This window comes from Silurus aristotelis (assembly GCF_946808225.1).
Source record: "Silurus aristotelis genome assembly, chromosome: 6".
Classification (NCBI taxonomy): domain Eukaryota; kingdom Metazoa; phylum Chordata; class Actinopteri; order Siluriformes; family Siluridae; genus Silurus; species Silurus aristotelis.
The window spans coordinates 31,107,255-31,124,347 of NC_139579.1; the positions used below are offsets into that span (position 1 = coordinate 31,107,255).

Consider the following 17,093-nt stretch of genomic DNA (forward strand, 5'->3'; position numbering starts at 1 on the left):
GAATTTTGTTTTCACTGGCATTATGTAATGTTGAATTTGAATGATTGAAGTATCAGACTGCAACATTTATCTCATTTAGAAAGTGTATGTATATGTGAGAGTACATATAATAGAATAGCCTTTATTTGTAACATATACATTACAGCAAAATTCCTTCTTGAATATCCTAGCTTGCTCTGAAAATTCGAAAAATCACACACATATATATATATATATATATATATATAATTTCATCATTATATTTATTGGTTGTGTGTGTGTGTGTGTGTGTGTGTGTGTGTGTGTGTGTGTGTGTGTGTGTGTGTGTGTGTGTGTATATATTTACTGTGTGTATATATATTTTGTGTTCTACAACTTGAGAAATGGAATCATAAAATTAATAAATGGATTATTACATGTCTGACTATATTATTATTATTATTATTATTATTATTATTATTATTATTATTATTATGACTATTAAATTAAAGTGGAAAATGTCTTATTATTCTACACGCATACGTATATTTTCTTTTACTTTCACACACAATTTTAAGCTATGAAGAAGCATTAAATCATTCTTGAGGTTAAATTAATGAAAACTTCTATCATCTGTGGTCACACATCTCCTCATATTTACTCATATAGTTGCCTCATATCAAATGTTCTATATACAGCTGCTTTCCAGTAAAAATATGTTTTTGTGGCTTTGTATGACAAAGCGCCTGACCAGATTTGCAATACGACATTGTATAAATTCAGGAACATCTTGGCAGCACTTTATTCAGAGATTGAACACACAATTGCACACAGGTAAGTACCACACACACACACACACACACACACACACACACACACACACACACACACACACACACAATTATATTTTTTTCAAGCTGGGCAACAGGTACAAGTAAATTAACATTTAGCCATTAGTTTTATCTACATATAAGAAGTCTGACAATAAAGGCAGTTTGTTTCACTTTTGCGTTTCCTATTTGTGAGACTCTGAACAAAGTGAAACCGTTCAACCAGTGGAAAAGGATGTGTGTAATGGTGAGGAGGAGTAACATTTAGGAGAATGGAACAAAACAAAACAAAAAAACAAATGATATTTAGTTCACATCACAAACGTTGATCTCTCATCTTCTCAGTCTTTGCAGAATGAAGGTGTTGCTTGTTATCGGCGCTCTCGTGGCTCTGGCCCATGCAGCCAGCATCTCTTTGGAGGACCTGGAGTTTCACGCCTGGAAACTGAAGTTCGGTAAGAAATCTTCTGGAACTTTCAACTCAGTTTTTCAAGTGTTTCAGAAAATATCGCTATTTGGATTAATGAGCAGCAGCAAAGGCAGTGTACAAACCCAGATGTTAAGATCAGACAGGTTCCTACACGTTCATGAGATTCATTTATTAGTGTAGTATCGAAAGTGTTTAATGGAGGATTCTTGATTTATTATTAAATGACTGAGTCATGAAATAAAGTAATAATTTATTAATATTATACAACTAAAGTCCAGCTTTATTTAGAGTGAATTTACTGCCCTTCCTTTAATGAATATATCAGAAAATCGATGTAGACATCTCTTTTTATACATTTATACATTTATGAGGTATTTATCCTAATTCATATATTACTTATAAGCATTTTGTCATAAAATTAGTCCAATACTCAATACTATATTCCAAATAATGTTTTTACATAAAATACTATACATAATATTACCTTTGAACACTGTAGATAATTGTTCTCCAGACATACAGCCTACATGATCTCTTATTTCCCTGGTTGCGTGTGTGTGTGTGTGTGTGTGCTTTTTATCCTAGGTAAGGTCTATAAGTCTATAGAAGAAGAGTCTTGGCGTAAGAGTACATGGCTGGAAAATCGCAAACTGGTCCTGGTACACAACCTGCTGGCTGACCAAGGAATTAAGAGCTACAGACTTGGCATGACCTACTTTGCAGACATGGTAATAAAAAAAATCTATATTTATTTTGTGTTTCTATGTATAGTCTTGTGTATATAGTATACCCAATTTTGTGCTCAAAATGAAGTGAAGTGCCATAACCTCCTCCTATTGTTTTTCTGTCGACCAGAGTAACCAGGAGTACAGACGGTCTGTGTTTAAGGGCTGCCTGCGATCCTTCAACGGCACCAAGAGACACAGTGTAGCTACATTCCTCCGACAGGCAGTAGGAGCTTCTCTGCCAGTCACTGTGGACTGGAGAGAGAAAGGCTATGTGACTAATGTTAAAGACCAGAAGCAGTGCGGCTCTTGCTGGGCTTTTAGTGCGGTAAGGAGGAACAGGAGTGTTTTAGAAGCAAGCAATTTGAATTTAGAACATGACAATATCACTTTCTACTCTATACACTCAATCTAGAAAAGTTTGTAGACACCTGGCCACAAGATTTTGTTTACACTATTTGAACAACACATTTATTCTCCATTCTGCTGTTATAATAACGTCCACTCTTCTGGGAAGATGTTCCACTAGATTTTTGGAGATTTGTATAAGATTCATTCAGCCATAAGGGTGTAAGTAAAGTCAGGTACAGGTGAAGGTGAGGAAACCTGGAGTGCAGTCAGCGTGAACAATTCATCCCAATGGTGTTCAATACTTTTGAGATCAGAGCTTAATCGCAGGACACTCAAGATCGTTCTCTCCAAACAATGTAAACCATATCTTCTTGGAGCTCGCTTTGTTCACAGGGGCACTGCCATGCTTAAGTTTCCAAATAAAGGTGAATGCAAATTTATTTATTTATTTTTTCCCAAAACATCCTGAAGAATTGTGTGCTTCCAGCTTAATGGTAACAGTTTGGGGAAAAAGCACTTATGGCTGGAAAAGTCCCAATATTTTTGTCCATATGGTGTATTTTGCGCTTCCTCTGCTTACAATTTTAATCCAAAAGAGTAACAATTCAATGTTCTGCGATCCAATCTTTATCCCTATTTCTCATCTTCTAAATGTATAGTGTCTGTATTTTGCTTTTCAGACCGGAGCATTGGAGGGTCAGACATTCAGAAAAACTGGACAATTGGTGGAACTTAGTGAGCAGCAGCTGGTAGACTGCTCTGGAAACTTTGGAAACATGGGCTGCTTAGGAGGCTGGATGGATCAGGCTTTTGAATACGTGAAAGCCAATAAAGGTCTGGACACAGAGTACTCCTACCCCTATGAAGCTCGGGTAAGCGGAAAACTAAAATTGCCCATTAAATTCAAACTGGAATGGAAATATTGGATCCTTTTAGCCTTGTTTAAGTGAATTCTTCTCTTTTTTCTCACGACAGGATAGGGTTTGCAGATATAATCCATCCACTGTTGGAGCCACCTGCAGTGGCTACGTGGATATAATGAGCGAGAATGAGAATGCCTTGCAGGAAGCATTGGCCACTATCGGACCTATTTCTGTAGCCATAGATGCAGGACATTCATCTTTCCAGCTTTATCACTCAGGTAAGTCTAATGCAACCAATAATGCAGTAAAGCTACTGTATATTTTATGAACCTTAGGCAGGTCTATGCATTTACAGAGACATTAGAGATTCTTTTACCCATTTGATTTAATGATTAAACCTTTTCTTTTATTGTTTTATTATAAATAGGTGTCTATAATGAGCCTGAATGTAGCAGCACTTCCCTTGATCATGGTGTCCTTGCTGTTGGTTATGGCACTGAAGGTGGACAGGATTTCTGGCTGGTAAAGAACAGGTAACAGAAAAACAAAACACAAATCAAAAATAATCACACATATAATTTACAAGAGTGTTTTTGAGAGACATGCATGTTCCTTTTGTTTCTATGCAACACACTCAGTCATTTAATGGCATAAAGATTGACTTCGACCACACAAATCTACAAATATCCAGATGTTTAACTAATCCATATTATCCATAATATTTTTATAGAAAAATCTTCCCTTAGCATGAAGAACAGCTTTACACACTCTTAGCATGTGGACAGTTCGTTTCTCCAAACGTTCAGCTGAAATACTTTGCCGTGTCTCTTGTAAAACTCACCAAAGAGTTTCTTCGTTAGTTGGAGATTTATTCCTCACAGAACTCGGACGTACGCTTCCGCTTTGTTGTATGATGAAGTCGGTTCCAATGAGCCGCAGTCCAGACGCAATTGCATGGTGTTGAAGTATGGAATGGTTGCCATGTTGGTTCCTTTCAATTTCTGGAATAAGTCTCAAACCTTCCCCGCTCCAAAACATCCATGAAACCATTGCGCTTCCACCACCATGTTTGTCTGTGGGGGTGAGGCAGTCTGATCACATCTTCTCACCTGTTTGTCCATTGTTTGCAAGTTCTTCTGTTAGAGACAGAAATTTCCCATTTGGACTCCACAGAACTTTCTTCCACTCATTCACTGTTTAATTCCGGTGTGTTTTACCTTTGAATATAAACAAAGGGAACATGCATGTGTCTCAAAAGCCATAAAAGCCTAGGTGTTTCCAAACTTTTGACAGGCCTATATTAAACCCTGATCTTCACACTACCTCTTTTATTATTTTTCAGCTGGGGTCTTGCATGGGGCGATGGCGGTTATATCAAGATGTCCAGGAACAAGTATAACCAGTGTGGCATTGCCACACATGCCAGTTATCCTCTGGTTTAAAGGTATAAACAGTGATGGATGATCATTTGGACTCTTTTTCTCTTTAATGTCTTATTAAACATAAGTTTTTATGAGATGTCCTATTCAAGACTTTTAGATGGTGTCTTCTATGTAAACAAATATCTCACAATAAATTATATACCTCATTAGCTGAACTGGCAGAATAATAAAAAAAATCTAATAACGAGTGGAGCGGATCTATTTAATGATTCCGCAGGTGTCGGAAATCCAACGCAATGCTGCAGTACTGTAAAATACCGTACCATAACATTCTGCCTTCATCATCAAGAGGATTTACAACCTCACAGACACAACTGTGTTTATACCTCAGACTAATCCTACTGTCTATTTGTTTTAGACTTTTTAATTATAAATGTTTAACACAGAATAATTGATTCATATTTGATATAATTCTGCAGAAAGGTATTGGTACACTGTCTTTCATTGCTGCTATACATTGTATTACCAAGAAAATTCTTAGCAATACTAATCATTGCTTTTAGCACAAATGTCATGAATTATTATGCAATACCAATCAGTTCAATAAAGCTTAATAAAACCTTCATATTGAACATCAGTGTTTTTTTCCTTTCTGCTAAAAATTGTCAGATTAAAAAAAGTCAGATTAGAAAATCCCAGAGCCCTTTGAAGGCTTGCAGATGCAAAACAGGACTTAGGTTTGTGGACTCCTTACTATAAGATTGGAACAGAATGTGCTTCTTTTTGAACATCCCATTCCACATTAAGTCCCTAGTTTCTCCATTCTTCTATGATGTTCCACTAAATTTTTGTGGAGATTTAGTCAGCTAAGTGAGGTGAGGAGGTTCCTGGGGTGCACTCAGCATTCACATTCAACATGTTCAATAGGGTTTGGAGATTTATAGCAGGAGATCTTCCATGCCAACCAATGTAAAGCATATATTCATGGAGCTGGCTTGTGGAGGTAAAATTTCATGCTACAACATCCAAAGACATCCTATCCGATAGTGAGCTTCAAAGTTTGTGCTAAAAGACTGGAGAAGAACCACATATAGCTGGAAAAGTTCAGGTTTTCCATTACTTTTGTCCATATTGTGGAGCAATGTTCATCTTTGCCTCTGGCAGTTGTCAGCCTGATTTTCTAGATATATCCTATGCTTTAACTTTTCTTAAATTAAACCCATCACATCTAAAGTGTTAATTAATTACATTCTTGATGTCTATTAATGTTTGAGTATTGAGGTTTTGAGAAATACATTTGATTCACATGACCAGGCAGAAATGGCAGAAAGAGATATGTAACAATCAGCACATTAGCAACACAACACAACACAAACCCGGGCATCACCTTCTGGCTGCCGACCAGGCAAAACAATATGACCACCTGCCTAATATTGTAAATAATCTTTTGCTGCCAAAACAGTCGTGACCTGTCGAGTATCAACAGCATGAACTTCTTCAGCAGTTTAAGCTTCAGGAGCTCATCTGTTGAATCGGACCACACGGACCAGGCTTCGCTCCCCAACAAGAAGGAGGAAACGAGGAAGTCCAAGGAGGAGGTTTATGGATGTGGTGAGGGAAGACATGCAGGTAGTTGGTTTGAAAGAGGCAAATGTGGAGGACAGAGGGGTATGGAGACAGATGATCTGCTGTGGCGACCCCTAATGGGAGCAGCTGAAAGAGGAAGAAGAAGAAGAAGAAGAAGAAGAAGAAGAAGAAGAAGAAGAAGAGGTAAATTAACAAAGTATTTGTACTTAATTACTTGGGGATGCACCAAGCTCAGAGAAACAGCCAGCCAGTAGGAAGTCCATTTTACCCTTCATACGCAATCATCTTAAGGTGTGATTGTTTAACCCTTTCATTATTAGCAAATGCAGACACATACAACTAGAACTTTCTATCTTGCGAGATCTTACTATAGTTCTGAGATTCCATCACGTCATGATTTGCTCAGAGAAGGTTGGCATGAGGTCCTTAATCGCCCTCAATTTTACCTGAAAACAGCCTTAATTGCTGTTATGTGTGTTGAGCTTTATTATGAATCACACGGTTGATTGGAAGGTTAGCACCTGCACAACAGGTGGTGTAGTAGATCCAGGATGAGTTTGGCTAGGTGGAGATCGTTTTCAAAGCCAAGTTGATTTACTTTTAAGCATGAGGTGATGGCTCTCTGGCTCTGGAAAGTTATATATTTACATTTCCCTTTATGGCATTTGGCAGACACCCTTATCCAGAGCAACTTACAACTGAGCAGTTAAAGGTTAAAGGCCTTGTTTAAGGCCCCAACAGTAGCAGTTTGGTGGTGCCAGGTTTTGAACCTCGACCCTGATTTGTGACTTGCTGCATGTTTGACCAGTTACGTTTAAATCCACTCGTAAATAAAAAGGAATGACTGATTTCGCAAAATGTGGTTAAGTAAAAAGTAAGAAGTTTGACTTTGAAGTGTAGTGAATTTAAAGTAAAAGTCTTAAGTACAGTAACGAATTACATTTACTTCCTTACTGTAGACCATTGGTTTTAAATGACATTACATTTGCTTAAAGGTATCCTAAACACTGTACTTGCTGGTTGAAATTGAACACTAATTATGAATGTAACTAGTATGAATTCTGTTTATCCAGGTTTCATACGAATGTACAAATGCTTTTCATAGACTTCAGCTCAGCATTCAACAAAATCATTCCTCAGCACCTGATTGAGAAGCTGAGCCTACTGGGCCTGAACACTTCCCTCTGTAACTGGATTCAGGACTTCCTGACTGGGAGACCTCAGTCAGTCCGGATCGGAAACAGGATCTCCAGGACCACTGACCTCTGTAGCCCCTCAGGAACATGTCCTCAGTCCAATGCTGTTCACTCTGCTGACTAACGACTGTGTAGCAATTCACAGCTCGAATCACATCAAGTTCGCCAATGACACAACCGTGGTGGGTCTCATCAGCAAGAACGATGAGTCAGCACACAGAGAGGTGGTGCAACAATTAACAGCCTGGTGTAGAGACAACAACCTGTCTCTGAACGTTGATAAAACTAAAGAGATTGTTGTTGACTTCGGGAGAAACAAGAGCGACCATTCTCCACTTATCCTCTTCCGTGGAGATCATCAAGAGGACCAACACCCGGATTTAACACACACTCATACTCACTTCACACATCCATGTCTTCAGCACCACCCATATTATATTACTTCATTATTAGAAACTGTTTACATGCTGTTTTTGCACATCTTTTAGTTTACATTTTGTTTAATTACAGGTACACTCCTGTACTCAAAATATCTTCCCAGAAGAATGAATCTTATTATAAAAGCAAATGGCAACTAAATGTGGAATGAGATGTTCAAAAAGAAGCACACACTGATCTTATGCTCAGGTGTTAAAAATATTTTGACCATATAATGTATCTGTATATAGACAGCACTGTATCTGTAACTGATTTAGCAGAGAAGGACATAAAGTTCTCTAATGGTCATGTCCACCTGACTGTCAGACATTTCATGTTAAATAATGCCATATCAGCAATAAATGTGGGTATGTTTGATTGGGTGTGCACGTCTTGTGTTTTGTGTGTGACAAGCACCTGACTAAGGCAATGACACAGTGACATATAAAATCAAAAAGCCGATGACAACTATCCATTCATAAGGTGTTCAGCAGAATCAGGTATGGAACACACACACACTTGAATGCATCCTTTAGGATTTTAGTTTAACCAACAAGAGAATATTGTTGATTCGACAGTTTTTCAGTATTTCTGGACAACTGAGAGGAATAAGAAGGACGCCTGGGGAGAGTAAAAACAGAATGTGAATTTTGACATTTTATTCTGCTCTTACACCAAAAACATTTATTTATTTGCAGAATGAGGGTTTTGATCATCATCGCGACTCTTGTGGCTCTGGCCAGTGCAGCCAGCATCTCTCTGGATGACCTGGAGTTTCATGCCTGGAAACTAAAATTTGGTGAGAATATTCAATGAAATAATTTTATATAAAAATTAAATATATTTATATATACATAGAAGTGTGATAGAAGAGTATCTGTGAGAATGAAAGGGAAAGTTTATAGGACTGTGGTGAGACCTGAGATGTTGTATGGTTTAGAGACAGTGGCATTGAGTAAAAGACAGGAGGTGGAGCTGGAGGTAGCAGAGCTGAAGATGTTAAGGTTTTCGTTGGGAGTGACGACGATGGACAGGATTAGAAATGAGTTTATTAGAGGGACAGCGCATGAAGGACGTTTTGGAGACAAGGTGAGGGAGGTGAGATTGAGATGGTTTGGACATGTGCAGAGGAGGGACATAGGGTATATCAGTAGGAGAATGCTGAGGATGGAGACACCAGGAAGGAGGAAAAGAGGAAGACCAAAGAGGAGGTTTATGGATGTGGTAAAGGGGGACATGCAGGTAGTTGGGGTGAAAAAAGCAGATGTAGAGGACAGGGGGGTTTGGAGACAGATGATCTGCTGTGGCGAATCCTAATTGGAGGAGCCGAAAGAAGAAGAAGAAGTCTTATATATATTCACACATAATATTATATACCTTTCTTTATTCAATTATTTTATTCATATTTTGTATTACAATATTTTTTTAATTGATTCATTAATACATTTTATTTATTTATTTTTCTCTAGGCAAGATCTACAAATCTGTAGAGGAGGAATCGCAACGTAAGATGACTTGGATGGAAAACCGAAAGCTGGTCCTGGTACACAACATGCTGGCTGATCAGGGAATTAAGAGCTACAGACTCGGCATGAACTTCTTTGCAGACATGGTAAAGAGAAATACACACACTATATGGACAAATGTTTGTGGACATTTGGCCATTAAATTTTGTGCATTTTGAACATCCCACTCCAAATTTCTTCACCATTCGCTGTTATAAATGACCTCAATTCTTCTGGGAAGATGTTCCACTAGATTGGTGTGTGGAGATTCAGTTTTAGCTGGAGATTCATTCATAAAGTCAGGTAAATATGGAGGTGAACTTGGGGTGCGGTCAGCGTTCCAATTCATTCTAAAGTTTCAATGGGGTTGAGGTCTTTATATAGCAAACCACTCAAGATCTTCCACTCCAACCCATGTAAAGCATATCTTCATGCTGGAACAGGTTTTGGTCTTGTAGTTCAAATGAAGGGAAAATTAACATGCAGAGACGTCCTATAAAATTGGGTCGCATTAACTTTGTGGTAACAGTGTGAAAAAAAAAACACATATTGTTGGAAAAGTCAGGTGTCCCAACACTTTTGTCCATATAGTGAATGTTTATAGTGTTAATTAATTAACACAAAAATGTATGGTACAAACAAAATCATGAGCAACAAGTCATGGAAAGTTGAATGTTAAAAATATTTACATGTTTACGTAAGATGTTTTTTTACGATTTGGTCATCTTTATGCTGTAATGGCAGATGCCTTCAAGCTAATGATCAATCCAAAGGACATCATATGAAAGGTATAAGGAAAATCTGACCTTTTATACAACATGGAGAAGATCACTAATCAATTTGCTTTAAAAAAAAAAAAAAGAAATAAAATAGACAACTGGGTGAATATGTCTGTGGATAAATATAATTTAATATAATATTATTATGATAGCAAATCATATCCTTACATATATATATATATATATATATATATATATATATATATATATATATATATATATAATAGACAAATGATGTTCACGCAGCCATGAACCTTTGTCCTAATTAAAAAGCCCCAAGAATGGCATCACCGGGCAGAATGGCAAAACCCCCAACCGTCCGATCAGAGCCTTAACTACTGAGCTCCCACTTCCTCACCATCTAATGTCTAATGTCTCTCTTTCTCTAAAAGAGTAACCAGGAGTACAGACAGTCTGTCTTCAAGGGCTGCTTGGGATTCTTCAACAGAACCAAGACCCACAATGCAGCTACATTCCTTCGACCGGCAGGTGGCGCTGTTCTGCCGGATTCTGTGGACTGGAGAGAGAAGGGCTATGTGACTGATGTTAAAGACCAGAAGGCTTGTGGTTCTTGCTGGGCCTTCAGTGCGGTAAGAGCAGGATATATTATATATATATATATATATATATATATATATATATATATATATACACAGGGTAAATTTCTTCACAAACCTTCCATCATTTGGTCTATTTGATCTTCACATCACATCGACTCAGCTGATTAAGTAAACAATGTTTGATAGTCGAGTCACACAATAAATCTGACACATGCAACCAGTTAACAGATCGAATATTCACATACGTTTCCCTGTGATCTCCAGATGATGGTTAGTTTTAAAGTAACCAGCAGTTTAATGGTGAACAGGCTGCGAATGAATCATAATTTTACCCTAATTTAGGTACTTAGTGTTTGGTAACGAAGGGCGAATTTACATCAGTAACACCGACTCAGTGTCAAACAAGTCGTTCATAAGAAAACAACTGATAGCACCTGCATTCATAGCAACTAGTTTCTCACTGATTAATCATTTGAATGGTAATCATAAATATAATTCATGTATTAAGTGTCATTCATGCAGTCGTAAGAAGACCTTTTCTTGACTGTCTGATGTCTTTTTTCACCCTTTTCTCTACATATCAACTTTCCTCTCTCAGACCGGGTCATTGGAAGGTCAGACATTTAGGAAGACAGGGAAGCTGGTGTCACTGAGTGAACAGCAGTTAGTGGACTGCTCTTGGAAATATGGAAACATGGGATGTGGAGGTGGTTTGATGGACCAGGCCTTCGATTACATCAAGGACAACAAAGGAATTGACACAGAGGAGTCCTACCCTTATGAAGCCACCGTGAGTCAAATGTTAAATTTCGATTGGGGACAACTTGTATAACTGCTTCAAACCCTTACTTGCTTTTTTAGCCATTATTTCTAAAGCCACAAGCTTTCAGTTACATGTGTTAAGACCAAAGTTTTCCCTTTTCTCCTTTTATAGGATGGGGACTGCAGGTTTAAACCAGACACTGTGGGAGCCACTTGCACTGGCTATGTGGATATAAACAGTGAAGATGAAAAAGCTCTACAGGAAGCCGTGGCAACTGTCGGACCCGTTTCTGTCGCCATTGACGCCGGTCATGAGTCTTTCCAATTCTATACATCTGGTAAATCTCTCAAATCTTTAATCGGTTTTTCCTAATGCCTCCAGAGCAATCTGAATGCGGTTTCTGAAAAATAAAAAATAATAATATACATGATATTTTAACTGATTCAAGGAATCTACAATGAGCCCGAGTGTAGCAGTATGGACCTGGATCATGGTGTCTTAGCTGTTGGATATGGCACTGATAATGGAGAAGACTACTGGCTTGTCAAGAACAGGTAAAAATAAAAAGTGATGGTGATATAATACAGGTTTTGTTTTGCTACACACCAATTTACACGTTTAGCAGACAACCTTATCCAGCGTGACAGTTATCACAAATATGCATCTGAGGGTTAAGGGCCTTGTTTAAGGGCCCAGCAGTGGCAGGTTATTGGTTGTAAGATTTGAACCCACGGCCTTCCGATCAGAAGTCAGCCATCTTATCCACTGAGCTACCACTTCCCCAGCATGCCTCTGTTTATTCAGTTCTCTTACTCAAAGTTTTCTTTTCTTTGGTGCTTATTAAAACAGAAAACACTCGTTAATGAAAATTACACACAGGTACTACTGACCTCGTCCAGCACTGCCCTCCATTCACAAATCGCAGACATGCTGATGCACGTGGTCAGAATAGCACCAGTTAACACAAATTTATATATACTTACCCCTAAATTACTCACAAACGACCTTTTTCTTTCTTTCTTTTCCTTTTTTCACAGCTGGGGTCTCGATTGGGGTGACAAAGGCTATATCAAGATGTCGAGGAACAGGAAAAACCAGTGTGGGATTGCCACAGCATCCAGCTATCCTCTAGTTTAAAGGTGTGTACAATAATGTGCAATAAAAAAATCAATAATGTGGCTATTAAAAGCTGATGAAAACCATTTTACTGAAGCAAGAAACCCAGTTAAGACTCCAAACCTCTACTCTACAACCACAACTGTGCACCTACAACATCTGGAGCAGTTCAGAATCAATATTTGTCTAACAACATGACAAAAACATAAAAATGTAAATAAAATCCAACCTACTCACCAGAGATACAGACTCATAATGTGCATCGCTCCTCAAAGGCTGCAATCCAGTGGTACCGCTAGTATTCACTGGTCTGGAAGTGGTGAACAAACCCTTTCCCTGGCTGAGACGAGCTAGCTAGCTTCATGGTTGGCCGACCTCCTCACCATGTCTAGATTTTCAAATCAATTTATCTTCTTCTGTAGTCATAAAAAAATCTAACTCAGGTGTATTAATGTGTGCAAAGCTACACACGTTTTGTTTTTTCCAGTTGAACTTGGCTGTAACATTTTCCCTCTGATCAACCAATCAGAGGACGGAAAAATGGAGACGGTATTCTGGGCCAGCGAGCTGCCCTGTGAGGCGAGTTTGAAATCTGATTGGTTAAAGAAACAGACTCATTGAAAATATTCTCTATGGTAAAAAGGCCATCAGTACTGACTCTGAAGGCCCTGGGCAGATTAGATTGACATGGCAGCACATAGAGGCTGAAATCTGATTGGACAAAAAAATCTAACATCCACATACACGTACTGGAAGCAGTGCAGCCCAGAGAAACGCTACGAACGGAAGAGAATAAACTGTTGGGAATAAATTAATACAATTTCATGGAACAAATATTAGAATTTAGCAGAGAAGGCTTTGCTTTCCCAGACCGCCCATCAAACTTATGGAGAGCATGTCTTCATGGAGCTGGCTTTATACACAGGGCATTGTCATGCTGGAGCGGGTGGAAGTGGAGGGGACATTTTTATGCCACCACAAGAGTCCCAATACATTTGTATGCACTAAATAAAAAAATCTTGCTAATCTTATTAACGTTTTTTTTTGTTTGTTTTTTACAGGTGGGTGAAAAAACATTCTGCAGCATTCATGGCCTGATTATGGAATATCCTGCACAGTGGATTTTTTGTGTAAAAACAAAATACTGGAATTTATTAATGAAATTTGCTCTAGAATATAGAGCGCTGTAGCTGAACCGTATTTTCAACTATTCTGATTGGTGGACAGAAAACATGGTTTAAAGACATAAATTAATTTAAATGGAATAAATAAAGTAATGGAAAACACAAAAACTGTGAACATTCTTTTCATACTGATGTTTTTTTTTTCATGAAGGAGCACTTCCTAGGGCACTTGCTGATCAGATTTAATGTTTATTAAATGCTTCCAGAATCAATACTCCCCATCAGTACTACTTTCTGCACTTAAATTGGTGTTAATATGAATCAAATAATTATTTGAATATATTTGTTAGAGATTATTGGTGTTTGGACTAATAAACACCTGAATTTCTCACATATATGTGGTTCTTCTACAAACCGTTACCACAAAGTTGGAGACGGCCAATTATATTGGACGCCTTTTGGATGCAGGAGCATTCAAAAATGTTCTTCACTTGAACTACGAGACCCAAACCTCTTGCAGCATGACCGAATCCAGCTCCATGAAGATCTGCTCTACATTGGTTGGACTGAAAGATCTCCTGCTATAGATCTTCTAATCCTAATGAACATCTTTGGGGTGGAGTTTTCACACTGACTGCACCCCAGGAACCTTCACTTCACCTCACCTCACCTCCACCCTTGTGGCTGAATGAATCCCCACAAAATCTAGAGGAACATCTTCCCAGAGTGGAGGCTATAATAACAGGAAATACAGATTTAATGTGGAATGCGATGTAAAAAAAAAAGGGTCCATCTTATGGTGAAGCATCCAAACTTTTCTCAAAAGATTTGCGACAAGATTATAGTATTCGTCTTTGACAAACAGGAAGAAAGAAGTTCGACTCATGAAAGGCACATTGTTTTTTATTTCCATAGAAAACACGACACTTTATAACATTTGCACAGACAACGAAACAACACGAAAGGTTTTGACCTCTTCAGATAAATAAAAATGAAACCCAGAAACAAAAAAAGGGAAAAAACATAACACTTGGTCACACCAGGAATTTGGGTTTTGTAAAAAAAAAGAAAAAGACTGAACGTCTGCTGGAACGGTCCAACCCTGATTTATTTCTGTATATATAATGGCTCCTTTGGTCAGAGTTGAACTCTTACATAAACAACGCCTGTGTTTAATTCCTTTATTTTTTATGTTTGGAGTGCTTGGCCGGTTCAGTGGTTAAAGTTTAGACTCTGTTAGACTCTGTGTGTATGTGTGTGTGTGTGTGTGTGTGTGTGTCCTTAATGTTGACCATTTCTACATGTGAAACAGACCAGTTGCTGCTCTAAAAGTAAAGAGCAACGGCAAATCGAGATTGTCAGTGTACTGAAGGTGTAAAGGATGGAGGAGGAGGAGGAGGAGGAAGAAAGGTTTTCTGTTCGTCATTCGGTTTCACTGAGGGCACAGGGTCGCCTAAATTCCTGCCCTCTCTCGTGGACCCATTTGTTCGACACTGGAATAAGAAAAAAAAAATCTCATGAAGGAAAAAAACATCTAAAAGACCTATCCATCTATTCATCTCCTATTCCATCCATTCATCCACCCTCTTTTCATACGTCCATCCATTCGTGCATGTACTCATCCAAACATCTAACAATTTCATTCAATCATATTTGGAGTGGAAGATCTACTGCTATACAGCTCTAAACCCTACTGAACACCTTTGGGATTTATTTTTCATGCTGACTGCACCCCAGGTACCTTCTCACCTCACCTACAACAGAACGTGTGGAGTGGAGGGTTTTATAAAAGTAAATGGAGACTAAATGTGGAAAAGGATAATCAAAAAGAAGCACATAATCTTACGCTCAGGTGTCCACAAACTTTTGACCATACAGTGTATGTCCATGTGCTTCAGCTAGTCTCATTTTATCTCTGCAATCTGTATCTTTCCCCACGTTTTTTCTTTTTTTATTATTCCAAACATTTTCCAATGTGATAACTTTATTCTTCAACTTTTCGATTTTTTCCCAATTTTTTATTCTTTTTTTTGTATTAAATTCGTTTGTAAAAAAAAACATGGCATACTGAGTATGGTTGTGCATGTGATAAGTAATATTAATTTATTTTCTTCGTTCTGCAAATGACTTATCAATTCAATTCAAATCTATAGGTTTCATATGGCTCAATGTAACTCTAATATATTTATTAATATTTGTATATTATTATCTTTAGAATTCTTTTATATATATATATATATATATATATATATATATATATATATATATATATATTTATATTTATTTATTTATTTATTATAATTTTTTTATAGTATATTATTATTTTTATTTTTAAATCCCTATTTTTATACTTTTATTATAATTTTTTTATGTAATTTATATTTTTTAATTGAAAATCCGCTGAATTGGAGTAAAAATGGTGATATTAAATGAAGAACGGTAGCTCACCCCACTTGTTGCCCACCAGTACAGGACAGGCGGCGTGCCTCGTGCTATAATCCCCCTCTCCACTAGGGAAGAGGTTATACCAAAATACTGCTGTTCCCTGCAACACACACACAAACACACACACACACACACATTAACACATATACACTATTAGTTAACTTGGTATATATTTGTGAAAGTAGTGAAAAGTTAAGTCTTGCCTTTTTGGGCCAAACTGCAGCTCCAACATCTGTGAAAACTGTAGCGCCCCCTGCTGCCACGTCGCTCATCTGTAGAATCAAATTCGACAGGTTTAATATTTAAACGTTTTCAATTGTTTTAATGGTCAGAAATTGATAATATAATCATGATAGAACATGTACATGTACTGAAGCTAGTATTGTGATACCTTATCCAAAGGTCACTTATAAACCAGATCTGAGCATTTAAAACCAAAATCATAAGAAGTGGGAAACAGAATAAATGTGAAAAATGTGAGATGGATGAGTTGCTGTAATTTTGAACTGGTAATTAGATAAATAGCTGAATGGACAGATAAATGGATGGACAGAGGATGGATGGATGGATGGATGGATGGATGGATGGATGGATGGATGGATGGATGGATGGATGGATGGATGGATGGATGGATGGATGGATAAACAGATGGTTGGCCGCATAAAAGGTTGGGGCATTGTCAAATGGACAGGTGGATAGCTCAATGGATGAATGGCTAGATAAATAAAAAATAGTGGATGAACAGATGGATGAATCGATGGATAGGTGAAACAGTAGAGGAATAGATGAATGAATGGCCAAATATTTGGATGAATGCATGCATGAGTGGATAGAAAAAAAAGAAAAGAGGTTTGCTAAATGGATGGATGGATGGATGGATGGATGGATGGATGGATGGATGGAAGAATAGATGGATGGATGGATGGATGGATGGAAGGATAATTTGTTAAATGGTTGGCTAGAGGAATGGATAAATGGAATAGTAAAAAAATATAGTTGAATAGGTGGAGGAATGGCTAGATCTTCTTTTTCTTCTCCTTTCAGCTGATCCTAGTAGGGGTT

The 17,093-nt window shown here is 37.7% G+C and overlaps 2 protein-coding genes across 3 annotated transcripts in view; one reads left to right on the plus strand and one right to left on the minus strand.

Annotated features, from left to right (window-relative positions):
• The first annotated feature begins 1,048 nt into the window (after positions 1 to 1,048).
• Positions 1,049 to 13,754, plus strand: ctsl.1 (cathepsin L.1). The gene is made up of 16 exons (XM_083544472.1): positions 1,049 to 1,243; positions 1,804 to 1,946; positions 2,074 to 2,271; positions 2,975 to 3,166; positions 3,270 to 3,435; positions 3,585 to 3,690; positions 4,500 to 4,593; positions 8,223 to 8,239; positions 8,438 to 8,538; positions 9,209 to 9,351; positions 10,416 to 10,613; positions 11,182 to 11,373; positions 11,518 to 11,683; positions 11,795 to 11,900; positions 12,384 to 12,485; positions 13,524 to 13,754. Exons 1-15 carry the CDS (start codon positions 1,144 to 1,146, stop codon positions 12,481 to 12,483), a joined length of 2,022 nt encoding a protein of 673 aa, XP_083400598.1. The 5' UTR covers positions 1,049 to 1,143; the 3' UTR covers positions 12,484 to 12,485; positions 13,524 to 13,754.
• Positions 13,755 to 14,471: 717 nt separating this feature from the next.
• p4ha1b (prolyl 4-hydroxylase, alpha polypeptide I b) overlaps positions 14,472 to 17,093 on the minus strand; it is a 23,559-nt gene continuing 20,937 nt past the window's right edge. For both annotated transcript variants that reach the window (XM_083544714.1, XM_083544713.1), the window contains exons 13-15: positions 16,235 to 16,303; positions 16,035 to 16,131; positions 14,472 to 15,079 (exon numbers count right to left, since the gene is read on the minus strand). In XM_083544714.1, the coding sequence (XP_083400840.1) occupies positions 15,009 to 15,079; positions 16,035 to 16,131; positions 16,235 to 16,303 (237 nt within the window). In that variant the 3' untranslated portion in view covers positions 14,472 to 15,008. The remainder of the gene's footprint in view (positions 15,080 to 16,034; positions 16,132 to 16,234; positions 16,304 to 17,093) is intronic.

Bases quoted from the DNA above. Each gene is read 5' to 3' on its own strand.
- ctsl.1 (XM_083544472.1), top strand. From the start codon at position 1,144: ATGAAGGTGTTGCTTGTTATCGGCGCTCTCGTGGCTCTGGCCCATGCA. The intron at 3,691-4,499 runs GTAACAGAAAAA...ATTATTTTTCAG, and splicing joins TTCTGGCTGGTAAAGAACAG to CTGGGGTCTTGCATGGGGCG. The intron at 11,684-11,794 runs GTAAATCTCTCA...AACTGATTCAAG, and splicing joins TTTCCAATTCTATACATCTG to GAATCTACAATGAGCCCGAG.